The sequence below is a fragment of the Hemitrygon akajei genome, chromosome 2 (assembly GCF_048418815.1).
Source record: "Hemitrygon akajei chromosome 2, sHemAka1.3, whole genome shotgun sequence".
Taxonomy (NCBI): Eukaryota; Metazoa; Chordata; class Chondrichthyes; order Myliobatiformes; family Dasyatidae; genus Hemitrygon; species Hemitrygon akajei.
This window is the reverse complement of record NC_133125.1, coordinates 2,887,854-2,902,413: the sequence shown is the minus strand read 5'-3', so window position 1 is coordinate 2,902,413 and position 14,560 is coordinate 2,887,854. Positions and strand designations below refer to the sequence as shown.

The following is a 14,560-nucleotide window of genomic DNA, read 5'->3' as shown; positions in this document are numbered from 1 at the left end:
CTTGCTGGCATTGAATGTAAGGTTGTTGATGTGACACTGCTTGAGCAGCCGTTCTATTTCACTTCCATACACATCCTCATCGCCAACAACAGTGGTATCATTGGCTAATTTTATAGGTAGCATTTGAGCTGTGCCTAGCCAAACAGAGTAGAGCCTTGGGCCAAGCACACGGCTCCCAATGAGGAAATCAAGGATCTAGTTGCATAGGGAGGTACAAAGATCCAGGTTTTGAAGCTATTTGACTATTACTATAGGAATAATGGGTGAATGCTGAGGTGTAATTGATCAATAACAGACTGATATAGTTATCTTTGTAATCAAGTTCAAATTTAATTATCTTTCAACCATACATGAAGCCAAGCGATACAATGTTTCTCTGGGGCTAAGGTGCAAAACACATCACCAACAGCACACTGCAATTCACATATAGCACAAATAGCGCAGATGGTTATGATGGCAGAAAAACATACAATCACAAAGGTAAAAAGTAATACAGCTCCTGAATAGCATGGCTGTAGATTGTCCTGATCTGGCTTTTCTTCCACCAAGTAAACATTGAAGGTCAGCCCCAACCAGAGGGACCAGTCCCTGATCAAGCATGCCCAGCAGAGACTCCTGCTGTCTCCTCTGGGCAACTGCAACAGGCCGCAGTGTCCAAGGCAACCATATTGCTGTTGCCCAAGTGTTTCAAAGCCTAGTGGAGAGCCAGTGTGACTGTGTCTGCCATAGTTCTGTTGTGGCAGTAGGCATGCTTCTATAGTTTTCTTTATTAGTGTAAATTTATGTTCATCAAATATTCTGATGCTTCACGAGTGAATCTGCAGATGCTGGAAATAAATAAAAAACACAAAATGCTGGCAGAACTCAGCAGGCCAGACAGCATCTATGGGAGGAGGTAATAATGACGTTTCGGGCCGAAACCCTTCATCAGGAGTGAAGTAACATGGGATGGTCGAGGGGGGATAAGAAGTGGGGGGAGGGATAAAGTAGAGAGCTGGGAAGTGATAGGCTGGAGGGAAATGAGCTGGGGGAAGGTGGAGAATTATGGGAAATAAGAGAAAGGAAGGTAGGGCTGGGGGAAGAGATTATAGTGAGGGGGGAAAAAGAGAGAGAAAGAGAACCAGACTAAAATAATAGATAGGGATGGGGGTAAGGGTGGGGGGCAGGGGTATCAACGGAGGTCAGTGAGTTGGATGTTCATGCCAGCAGGAAGGAGGCTACCTAGGCGGGAGATAAGGTATTGATTCTGATGCTTGTTCTTCAGAAAGGAATTTATGAAACAGCATACATCTTGCATGGCATATTGGGAGTAGTTGTGGAATATCGACTTCTTTTGAACAGACTACGTGGAAAGTCCTTACTTGGTCGAACCTGGGATGATTTACAATATTACATTCCTATATGCTGTCAAGGTAAATTTATTTATTATTGTCACGTGCAGAGGTACAGTGAAAAATTGTTTTGCATTCTACCCATACAGATCATTTCATCACATTGGTAACTGAGGACACTGAAGTAAAACAAGCAAAAACAATAACAATGCAGAATATAGAGTTATAAATCCAGAGAATGCATTGCAAACAGGCAGTAATGAGGTAGATGCTGAGGTCAAGAGTCCATTTTATATGAGGGACCATTCAATAATCTTTGCATTTGACAAGGTTCCACATAGTAGGCTTATTCAGAAAGTCAGAAGGCATGGGATCCAGGGATGTTTGGCCAGATGGATTCAGAATTGGCTTGCCTGCAGAAAGCAGAGGGTCGTGCTAGAGAGAGTACATTCGGATTGGAGAGTTGTGACTAGTGGTGCCCCACAAGGATCAGTTCTGGGACCTCTACTTTTCATGATTTTTATTAACAACCTGGATGTGGGGGTAGAAAGGTGGGTTGGCAAGTCTGCAGATGACACAAAGGTTAGTGGTGTTGTGGATAGTGTAGAGAATTGTCGATGATTGCAGAGGGACATTGATAGAATGCAGAAGTGGGCTGAGAAGTGGCAGATGGAGTTCATCCTGGAGAAGTGTGAGGTGGTACACTTTGGAAGGACAAACTCCAAGGCAGAGTACAAAGTAAATGGCAGGTTACTTGGTAGTGTGGAGGAGCAGAGGGATCTGGGACTACATGTCCACAGATCCCTGAAAGTTGCCTCACAGGTAGATAGGGTAGTTAAGAAAGTTTATGGGGTGTTAACTTTCATAAGTTGAGGGATAGAGTTTAAGAGTTGCGAGGTAATGATGCAGCTCTATAAAACTCTGGTTGGGCTACACTTGGAGTACTGTGTCCAGTTCTGGTCACCTCAGTATAGGAAGGATGTGGAAGCAGTGGAAAGGGTACAGAGGAGATTTACCAGGATGCTGCCTGGTTTAGAGAGTATGGATTATGATCAGAGATTAGGGGAGCGAGGGCTTTACTCTTTGGAGAGAAGGAGGATGAGAGGAGAAATGATAGAGGTATATCCGATATTAAGAGGAATAGATAGAGTGGACAGCCAGTGCCTCTTCACCAGGGCACCATGCTCAATACAAGAGGACATGGTTTTAAGGTAAGGAGAGGGAAGTTCAAGGGGGATATTAGAGGAAGGTTTTTCACTCAGAGAGTGGTGGTGCGTGGAATGCACTGCCTGAGTCTGTGGTGGAGGGAGATACACTAGTGAAATTTAAGAGACTACTAGACAGGTATATGGAGGAATTTAAGGTGAGGGGTTATATGGGAGGCAGGGTTTGAGGGTCAGCACAACATTGTGGGCCAAAGGGCCTGTACTGTGCTGTACTATTCTATGTTCCATAACAACAGGATAGAAGCTATCCTTGAGCCTCTTATCATGTGTTTTCAGGCTTCTGTATCTCTTGCCCAGTGGGAGTGGGGAGAACAAAGTATTATTTGTGGTAGGTAAGGTCTTTGATTTTGTTGGCTGCTTTACCAAGGCAGCAATGTGTAGACTGTCTTCAGAGGGTTGTGATTTGGACACGGCTGTCTGCAGCTCCGGGCAGTTAACATACCAAGCCATGATGCATTGAGATAAGATGCTTTCTGTGGTGCATCTATAAAATGGTAAGAGTCAAAGGGAATATGTCAAAATTCTTTAGCCTCTTGAAGAGGTAGAGGCATTGGGACATTTTCTTGGCCATGGTGTGCACATGGTTGGACCAGAACAGATTGTTAATATTCACACCTAGAAATGTGAAACTCTCAACCCTCTTGACCATAGCATCATTAATTAAAATTTTAAAAGTCACATCTTTTGTTGCATTGCATACCCATTCTGAATTTACTTCAGAATGCAACTTTTTCTGTAGATTAATGCAGCAAGATGCTTCACACTAATGTTGCAAACAACCTAGCAAGGTGAGTTAGGGGTGACTATGGTACTCAGTGTCTTCATTTACAAACCTAACCAGTTTTTTGGAAAAGTGAAATCTAGAAAAACATGATTTCAAGAAATATGTATATGTAAGAGGGTAATTTGTCAATTAATTGGTTAGTAAGAAGTAGCCTAAATATGTGAATGGAAGCTCACTTTGAGAGTTTGTCAGTTTAGCAGAAATCTTTGAACTTGCAGTGTGCTAAACTGCTTCAAAGAAAAATGCCTTTAAGACATTTGAATAATAATCATGCTGGGTTGGAAAGAATTACATAAGTGTTCAAAAAAAAACAATCCAAAGAACAATTCAAGAACAGTTACTACTCCTCAACGATCAGGCTCATGAACAAAAGGGGATAGCTACACTTGTACTACTTCTGGTGTTCCTGCAACTGATGGTCTCACTTTAAGGAGTCTTCATCTTGTTACTTCATGATCTTGTTATTTATTGCTATTTATTTATTTTTGCATGCAGAGTTTGTTGTCCAATTGATCCTGTGTACAGTTACTCTCCTATAGATTCCCAAGTTTGCCCTCTGAAATAGAATCTTTGTTGTATTTGGTGACATGTATGTACTCTTATAATAAGCTTTACTTTTAACTTTTAACCTTTGAAATATTCTTAGGTAACATTTATATTCTTGTTCTGTCAGATTGCAGTCAAGAAGAAGTTGAGATGATGTTTAAACTGATACCATCACGTTGGCTGCAAATGTTCATTGCAAATGGCCTTTATAGGCAGACATGTCTCAATAATGGCATTGAGATCTCTGCAAAATCTTTCTCACTCAAAGAAATTGTGAGTACTCATCATCAAACTAGAAGAAAAATGTGACAAATACTTAAGCAGCTTCTGTGGCAGGAGCATGATTTCTCATTAGAACTGGCTTTGGCTGTTTATTTGAAACAGTTGAATTAATTAAGTTCTGAAGTTTTAATATATCTAATCAGAAGATTAGTTGTCTCTTGTTGCCTGAGTTATCATTTGAACAGTTTAAGGCAATGAAAGAAGTCCAGAGTGGAATGACCAATTAATGTGGCAGGCATCTAGAATTAGAATTAGGTTTAATATCACTGACATATGTCATGAAATTTGTTATGGGGCAGCAGTACATTGCAATACATAGAAACTAAATTACAATAAGAAGCACTGTATATGAGAAGGAAAGTGTGGTTGGTGGTGATGAGAGTGAACAGGGAGATGTGAAGGAAATGGTTACTTCATGGAATGTCTGATCAGTGCAGATATAACAAAGCCATAGAAACTGTGGAAGTCAAGTGAGGCATCAGGAAGCTGGGTGGTAGGCAGTATATATAGTCAATAAATATCTGGAAATTCTGCAGGCTTCCAATGGATGTTGCAAGCCCATTGCCTCCCTCTGCTGCTCCTTTCCCCCTTTTCTTTCTTCCATGGCCTCTATCCTCTTCTATTAGACTCCCACTTCTCCAGCCCTGTATCTCTTTCACCAATCAACTTCCCATCTCTTTACTTCATCCTCCCCTCTCCAGGTTTCATCTATCACCTTGTATTTCACCCCTCCCCCCCACCTTGTAAGTCTACTTCTCAGCTACTTTTCTCCAGACCTGCTGAAGGGTCTCTGCCTAAAACGTCAACAGTACTCTTTTCCATAGATGCTGACTGGCCTGCTGAGTTCCTCCAGCATTTTGTGTGTGTTGCTTAATTTCCAGGATCTGCAGGTTTTCTCTTGTTTGTGAATGGATGTTCAATACGAGTTTTGGATGAAGTCTCAAAAGAGAAGTTAGGAACCAAATAAAAGTGAGAGCAGGGTAGAAATGGCAAATGTAATGAAACATGCAAGTTCTATATAGTGCAAGAGTTGGCAAAAATAGTTTTTACCATTTTTGATTATTTGTCTTGCCTGGTCTTTATACAGGCTTTTTCTACCAAACTGCAATATATTGTATATTAATTAAACTTCATTCCTTTCTTGTTGTTTTCTTGCATTTTCTCTTTAATATGTACAGCTTAAAATTAGTTGATGTTTTGTAACTTCTTTAACTCAAAAATAAACTTGATATTTAGACTTTGGTATTGAAAGATTGGATAGCTTATAGCAATTGTTTTATAACACATTTTAGCTTTTAGACGTTGAAATGACTGAAATAAATAGAAGCAGTGAAACTTATGTGGCATTAATCACAACATTGCTTAAAATTTAATGTATATTTCTGTCTTTTTGTTAGTCACATTAATCACTAAAACAAATAATATTTAACGAGTACTTGAGCAATAAATTTACTGTTCAAATTTTTATTACTCTGTGGCAGATATAGTAGTACCACCTTGATTTGACCGTAATTAGATATGTAATGACTGACTTGATGCATTTGACATTTTAGTTCCCACAGAGGTGAGTAGATTGAAAACCTCACAAAGTTTTCCTGTTCTGATAGATCTCTTCATATTTAATAGCCCTGGGGAGGCTGGGAAGTTGTAGCAATGTGATGAAGGACCTCAAGGGAAAGAAGATGGGGCAGTGGCATTGGTCTGAACCTTTGAGGCCATCAGCTGTTTTAAGTGGTGACATGCAGAAGCAAGTGGATGAACTGGCCATTCCAGCGTGAGTAATTCTTACAAGATCACTACTTTAAAGTAACTTCTGGGAAAGCAGTTGAACCAAAATGGCTTGGCCTTTAGGTGACCTGCATTTTGTTGCCAGCTAATTATAGTCAGAGGCAGAAAGCTAGTTTTTCCTTTTGTTTTTGATGGCTTGGCGCCAAATGCATAAAACTAACTTATGATTCTGGTTATATGTACAAACATATAACTTTAGTTTCATTTATCTTTTAATATTAGTTATTGTGCTGTATTAAATTGTAGCAGAATTATGAAAATATTATTGTTTTCAAACTAATATTTCACTTCAATCAAACACTACAAAAATTATTTGCACAGTGAAAGTCTATTGATCTGTCACATCTGGGATTTTAGTGTCCGAATGGCAGATTTTCCTGACTATAATATGTTCTTCCTGTTAATACTCTTGCACATTTTAAATGCAATTTAAGATATTATATAATGGTATAATGCATTTTCATTGGAGTGTAACACTTTCTGAGCATGAATACAGCTCCAATGAAAATGCATTGTACCATTATGTAATCTCAATATTTACTGTGCAAATTATTGCACCTAAAGTATGTTTGATTAAATCTTTGTAATTCATCTTGTTTGTGGTAATATTCTCTTAACCTAAAATAGCATCTGCCCAATTAAGATGAACTACTAGCATATTATGCTTTCTGATGCAAATAGATCGATTAGGCTGGAATCCATCACACAAGATACAGTTGAGTATGGAAAAACAAAGATCTACAGAATCTGGAAATCTGAAATCAAAATTACTATGGGAATCCTCAAATGAGGCAACATCTGTAGGGAGAAAAAACTAAAATTAATCTACCCGCAGTATTAATTGCTTTAAAAAAATACTTGTAAGATTATGCTGCTGCTGTGGTCAGATTCTAACTCTGGTCAGTATATTACCTCCTGAGGCTGGTATCTGGGGAGAACTTGATTTGACCCTAAGCAAACCCATGAACTCTGTTTTTCGTTCTGAATCCCTATTGCCCCCCTGCTTGAAGCTTTCTCATCTTTGTTACTGTAGGCATTTACTGATTAATTTCTATTTCTCCTGTTTTTGTAAATAATTATTCCTCTTCACCTGATGTGTGCAAGTGATATAAATAAAGCAACACACACACAAACTGTTGGATGAACTCTGTTCAGGCAGTGTATATGGAAAAGAATAAACGCTTGACGTTTTGGGCCAAAACCCTTCTTCAGGACTGAAAAGGAAGGGAGAAGATGCCAAAACGAAAAAGTGGGGGAGAGAAAGAAGTCTAGCTGGAAGATGATAAGTAAAGCCAGGTGGGTGGGAAAGGTAAATGGCTGGAGAGGAAGGAATCTGATGGACGAGGAGAGTAGACATTAGGAGACAGAGAAGGAGGAGGGGACCCAGAGGGAAGTAATAGGCAGGTGACTATCAGAATCGGGTTTAATATCACCAGCATATGTCATGAAATTTGTTGCATTTATGGCAGCAGTACAGTGCAATACGTTATAATACAAAAATGAATTATAGTAAGTGTATTTTTTAATTAAATAAATAGTGCAAAGATCCAAATTTTAAAAAGTAGTGAAGTAGTGTTCATGGATTCAATGTCCATTCAGAAATCGGATGGCAGAGGGAAAGAAGCTATTCCAGGATCATTGAGTGTGTGCCTTCAGGCTTCTGTGCCTCCTCCCTGCTGATGGTAGCAATGAGAACAAGGCATGACCTGGGTGATGGGGATCCTTAATGATGGATGCCACCTTTTTGAAGCATTGCTCCTTGAAAATACCTTGGATACTACAGAGGCCAGTGCACACGATGGAGCTGACTAAGTTTACAACCCTCTGCAGCTTATTTTGTTCCTGTGCGGTTGTGCCCCCCCTCCCCTCCATATCAGACAATGATGTAGCCAGTTGGAATGCTTTCCAGATACATCTGTAGAAATTTGCAAGTGTTTTTGGTGACATACCAAATCTCCTCAAACTCCTAATGAAATAAAATTACCAGCTTAACCCTCTCATTTAGTTTTTCTTATGCTTTGTCCTCTAACCATACAACCTTTGACAGCAAGTTCCATATTCATTCTCCTTACAAGGTGAAGGTTTCTTTAGATCATATTTGAGTTTACTGACAATGCCACATCAAAGATGGAGACCAGCCAACATATAGGAGAAAGATTGAAAATGTAGTGGAGTGGTGCCACAACAACAACCTTTCACTCAACGTCAGCAAAAGCAAAGGGCTGTTTATTGACGACAGAAGGAAGAAATTGCAGGTCCATCAACCTGTGCTCATTAGGGTATCAGAGGTGGAGAGAGTCAGTAACTTTAAATTCCTGGGCATTATCATATCAGAGTATCCATCCTGGAACCAACACGTAAATGCTATTACAAAGAAAGTACAGCAGCACTTTTTTTTCAGAAGTCTGTGGAGATTCAGCATGTCATCTAAAATTTTGACTAACTTCTTTAGCTGCACAGTGGACAATGTATTGACTGGTTACATCATGGTCTGGTAGGGAAATACCAGTGCCCAGGAAAGGAAAAGCTAACAAAAAGTGATGAGTACAGTCCAGTTCATCACAAGAAAAACCCTCCCACCATTGAGCACATCTACAATTTATTTATTAATCATATTTTTGGATTTTATTTTTATTCATTTTTATTATTTATGTTATTAATTATGATTTTTGCTTATTTCTTGTGCGATTTGTCAGTCTTATTTTTTGTGTAGTTTTTAATTGATTCTTGTACTTCTACTGTGAATGGCTGTGAGAAAATGAATCTCATGCTAGTATTTGGTGACATATATGCACTTTGATAATAAATTTACGTTGAATTTTGAACTTCAGAACTCTGAACTTTTGCTGATTATATTGTGTAGATTACTATAATATTTTCCTCCACCATTCAAAATACTATAGTTGCAGGTGGATGGGAACCAGAGTACAATAACAGTGGTGAGATTGTGGAGACATTTGTTGGTAAAATCTCAAAGTCAGGAATCAAAAGGTTGAGTATGGTGCTACGAGCCTCTGAAGCTGCATATATTTCAATGCAAGCAGTATCAGGAAAAGCATTTGAGCTCAGGGCATGGATCAACACCAGGCATTATATAGCCATTAGTGTGATTTGGTTGCAGGAGGGGCAAGACTGCCAGCTCAGTATTCTGGGGTTCTGTTGTTTTAGATGTGACAGGTTGGGAGCAATTAAAGGAGGAGGGGTGGCACGACTAGTCAGGGAAAATATCGCAACAGTGCTCCGTCAGGACAGACTGGAGAACATGACTAGTGAGGTGTTATGGGTGGAATTGAGAAATAAGAAGATATGACCACGTTATTGGGAATTTAGAGGAACGAATTCATTGAGGTTATGGACTATTGCAAGAAACATAAGGTTGTTATAGTAGGTGATTTTAACTTTCCACATATTGACTAGGACTCCCATACAATCAAAGGACTAGATGGGATAGAGTTTGCCAAATCTGTTCAGGAAAGTTTCTTTAATTGGTACGTAGAAGTCAAAACAAGAGAGTGCGCAATACTAGTTCTACTATTAGGGAATGATAAAAGTTTGTGTAGGAGGACACTTTGCACCTAGTAATCACAATGTTAGTAGTCTTAAAGTAAATATGCAAAAGGATAGGTCTGGTCCATGGGTTGAGATTCTAAATTGGAGAAAGGCCAATTTTGATGGTATTAGAAATTAACTGGCAAATGTAGATTCAGACATGCTGTTTTCTGGTAAAGGTGTACTTGATAATTAGAAGGCCTTCAATAGCGACATTCCAAGAGTACTAAGCTTGTCAGAACAAAAAATACAGATAACAACTGTAGGGAACCTTGGTTTTCATGAGATATTTAGGCCTTATTAAGAGAAAAATGGAGGTGCATAATAAGTATAGGCAAGTAATACATTAACTTTTACATTGGCCAAAGATTGGTAGTAGATTGTTGCCTCTCTGACTGGAGGCCTATGACTAGTGGTGTATCACAGGAATTAGTGCTGGGTCCGTTGTTATTTGTCAACTATATCAAAGAGCTGGATGATAATACGGTTGACTAGATCAGCAAATTTCCAGATGACATCAAGATTTGTGGTGCCATGGACGGTGAGGAAAGCTATCATAAGACCATAAGATATAGAAGCAGAAGAAGGCCATACAGCCTATTGTGTCTGCTCCTCCATTCAGTCATGGGCTGATCCAATTCTTCCAGTCATCGCCACTCCCCTGCCTTCTCCCCATACTCTTTGATGCTCTGCCTAACCAAAAACCTATCTATCTCTGCCTTAAACACATCCAATGACTTGGTCTCCACAGCCACTCGTAGCAACAAATTCCGCAGATTTACCACCCTCTGACTAAAGTAATTTCTCCGCATCTCTGTTCTCAGTGAAGGTCCTTCAATTCTGAAGTCTGCCCACTTGTCCTAGACTCCCCTAGGACAAGACTCTCCAACACTGCATTCGCCAATTTCACCACCGACTCAACCTGGAGTTTAACCTTCAGGGTATCCTGCACAAGGACTCCCAGATCCCTTTGCATCTCTGCATTTTGAATTCTCTTCCCCCATCTAAATAATAGTCTACCCATTTATTTCTTCCACCAAAGTGCATGGCCATAGACTTCCCAACATTGTATTTCATTTGCCACTTCTTTACCCATTCTCCTAATCTATCCAAGTCTCTCTGCAGTCTCTGTTTCCTTAACACTACCCGCTCCTCCACCTACCATTGTATCATCAGCAAATTGAGCCACAAATCCATTAATCCCATAGTCCAAGTCATTGACATACATTGTAAAAACCACCAGTCCCAACAGTGACCCCTGTGAAACTCCACTGATATCCGACAGCCAGCCAGAATGGGCTCCCATTATTCCCACTCTGTTTTCTGTCAATCAGCCAATGCTCCACCCATGTAGGTAACTTCTCTGTAATTCCATGGGCTCTTGCTAAGCGTGCTCAGGTGTGGCACCTTGTCACAGGCCTTCTGAAAATCCAACTACACCACATTTACTGCATCTCCTTTGTCTACCCTGCTTGTAATTTCCTCAAATGATTGCAGTAGTTTAGTCAGGCAGAATTTTCCTTTCAGGAAACCATCTGGCTTTGGCCTATCTTGTCATGTGCCTCTATGTACTCCATTATCTCATCTTGAACAATAGATTTCAACAACTTTCCAACCACTGATGTCCGGCTAACAGGTCCATGATTTCCTTTCTGCTGCCTCCCACCCTTCTTAAATAGCAGAGTAAAATTGGCAATTTTCCAGTCATCCGGTACAATGCCAGATTCTATCAATTCTTGAAAGATCATTGTTAATGCCTCTGCAATCTCTCCAGCTATTTCCTTCAAAATCCGAGGGTGCATACCATTAGGTCCAGGAGATTTATCCATCCTCAGACCATTAAGGTTCCTGAGAACCTTCTCAGTCGTAATTTTCACTGCACATACCTCACTTCCCTGACACTACTGAATGTCCAGTATACTGCAGAATACGCATTCAGTTCCTCTGCCATTTCTGCGTCTCTCATTACAATATCTCCAGCATCATTTTCTATTAGTCCTATATCTACCCTCAACTCTCTTTTACCCTTTATATACTTTAAAAAAACTTCTAGTATCTTCTTTGATGTTAGTCACCAGCTTTATAGAAACATAGAAAATCTACAGCACAATACAGGCCCTTCGGCCAACAAAGCTGTGCCGAACATGTCCTTACCTTAGAAATTACCTAGGGTTACCCACAGCCCTCTATTTTTTCCATGTACCTATCCAGGAGTCTATTAAAACCCTATTGTATCCACCTCCACCACCGTTGACAGCAGAGCATTCCAGGCACTCACCGTTATGTGTTTTTTTTTTAAAATACAACTTACCCCTGATACCTCCTCCATCTTCTCTGTACCTACTTCCAAGCACCTTAAAACTGTGCCCTCTCATGCTAGCCATTTCAGTCCTTGGAAAAAGCCTCTGATTATCCACACAATCAATGCCTCTTATCATCTTGTACATCTTTATCAGGTCACCTCTCATCCTCTGTTGCTCCAAGGAGAAAAGGCCAAGTTCACTCAACGTGTTTTCATAAGGCACGCTCCCCAATCCAGGCAACATCCTTGTAAATCTCCTCTGCACCCTTTCTATGGTTTCCACATTCTTCCTGTAGTGATGCAACTAGAACTGAGTACAGTACTCCAAGTGGGGTCTGACCAGGGTCCAATATAGCTGTAACACTACCTCTCAGCTCTTAAACTCAATCCCACAATTGATGAAGGCCAATGCACCGTATGCCTTCTTAACCACAGAATCAACCTGCGCAACAGCTTTGGCTGTCTTGTGGACTCAGACCACAAAATCCCTCTGATCCTCCACACTGCCAACAGTTTTACCATTAATGCCATAGTGGGGTGTGTCAGGAATGGACAGGAGGAAGAGTATAAGAAACTGATACAGGACTTTGTGATATGGTGCAACTCAAACTACCTGCGTCTCAATATCACCAAGACCAAGGAGATGGTGGTGGACTTTAGGAGATCTAGGCCTCATATGGAGCCAGTGATCATTAATGGAGAATGTGTGGAGCAGGTTAAGACCTACAAGTATCTGGGAGTACAGTTAGACGAGAAGCTAGACTGGACTGCCAACACAGATGCCTTGTGCAGGACGGCACAGAGTCGACTGTACTTCCTTAGAAGGTTGGCGTTATTCAATGTCTGTAGTGAGATGCTGAAGATGTTCTATAGGTCAGTTGTGGAGAGCGCCCTCTTCTTTGTGGTGGCGTGTTGGGGAGGCAGCATTAAGAAGAGGGACGCCTCACATCTTAAGAAGCTGGTAAGGAAGGCGGGCTCTGTCGTGGGCAAAGTACTGGAGAGTATAACATCGGTAGCAGAGCGAAGGGCGCTGAGTAGGCTACGGTCAATTATGGAAAACCCTGAACATCCTCTACATAGCACCATCCAGAGACAGAGAAGCAGTTTCAGCGACAGGTTGCTATCGATGCAATGCTCCTCAGACAGGATGAAGAGATCAATACTTCCCAATGCCATTCGGCTTTACAATTCAACCGCCAGGAGTAAGATATGTTAAAGTGCCGGGGTTAGGACTCAATGTATTTAAGTAAACTACTTAAGAACTTTTTAAAAGCTATTATTAATGCTTTTTGAGAGGGTGATTTTAGATGCATATCATATTTTTACTGAGTTAAGTATTGTATGTAATTAGTTTTGCTACAATAAGTGTATGGGACATTGGAAAAAATGTTGAATTTCCCCATGGGGATGAATAAAGTATCTATCTATCTATCTATCTATATTCTGCTATCATATTTGACCTACCAAAATGAACCACCTCATACTTAACTGGGTTGAACTCCATCTGCCACTTTTCAGCCCAGTTTTGCATCCTATCAATGTCCTGCTGTAACCTCTGACAGCCCTCCACATTATCCACAGCATCCCCAACCTTTGTGTCATCAGCAAATTTACTAACCCATCCCTCCATTTCCTCATCCAGTTCATTTATAAAAATCACGAAGAGAAGGGATCCCAGAACAGATCCCTGAGGCACACCACTGGTGACCGACATCCATGCAGAATATGACCCATCTACAACCACTCTTTGCCTCTGTGGGCAAGCCAATTCTCGATCCACAAAGCAATGTCCTCTTGGATCCCATGCCTCCTTACTTTCTCAATAAGCCTTGCATGGGATACCTTATCAAATGCCTTACTGAAATCCATATACACTATATCTAATGCTCTACCTTCATCAATGTGTTTCGTCACATCCTCCATAAATTCAACCAGGCTCGTAAGGCACAACCTGCCTTTGACAAAGCCATGCTGACTGTTCCTAATTGTATTATGCCTCTCCAAATGTTCATAAATCCTGCCTCTCAGGATCTTAAATTTCTTATTTGGAATATACCTGTCTTGCGTTTCCCTTAATTTTCACAGAAGCTCCAGCCATTGCTGCTCTGCTATCCTTCCTACTAGTATTCCTTTCCAATCGACTTCAGCCAGTTCCTCTCTGATGCCATTCTGATTTCCTTTATTCCACTGAAATACCGACACATTGGAATTTAGTTTCTACTACTCAAACTTCAAAGTGCCCTCAATCATATTGTGATCACTGTTCCCTAAGGGTTCCTTAACTTTAAGCTGTCTTAGCACCTCGGGATCATTGCACAACACCCAATTCAGCACCACAGCCAATCCCCTAGTGGGCTCAACAAAAGCTATCCCTTAGACATTCTACAAATTCTCTCTCGAGGTCCAGTACTGGCTTGGTTTTGCAATCCACTTTCATGTTAAAATCCCCAACAATTATCATGACATTGTCCTTCTGACATGCATTTTCTATCTTTTGTTGTAATTTGTAATCCACAGCCCAGCTGCTGTTCGGAGGCCTGTATACAACTGCCATTAGGGTCCTTTTACCCTTGCCATTTCTTAACTCAACCCATTGCGATCCTACACCTCCCAATCCTATGTCATCCCTTTCTAATGATTTAATATTCCTTCTTGTGCACTGGGCCATACACCCCCTCTGCCTACTAACCTATCTTTCCAATACACCATATATACTTGGACGTTCAGCTCCCAATGGCAGCCATCCTTGAGA

The 14,560-nt window shown here is 40.6% G+C and overlaps 1 protein-coding gene across 1 annotated transcript in view; it reads left to right on the top strand.

The window, feature by feature from the left end:
- The window catches only part of slf1 (SMC5-SMC6 complex localization factor 1), a 151,666-nt gene that overhangs the window by 104,729 nt on the left and 32,377 nt on the right, over positions 1-14,560 (top strand). Inside the window, exons 12-14 of the mRNA XM_073066417.1 lie at positions 1,265-1,412; positions 4,015-4,160; positions 5,777-5,943. Of these exons, the coding sequence (XP_072922518.1) occupies positions 1,265-1,412; positions 4,015-4,160; positions 5,777-5,943 (461 nt within the window). The remainder of the gene's footprint in view (positions 1-1,264; positions 1,413-4,014; positions 4,161-5,776; positions 5,944-14,560) is intronic.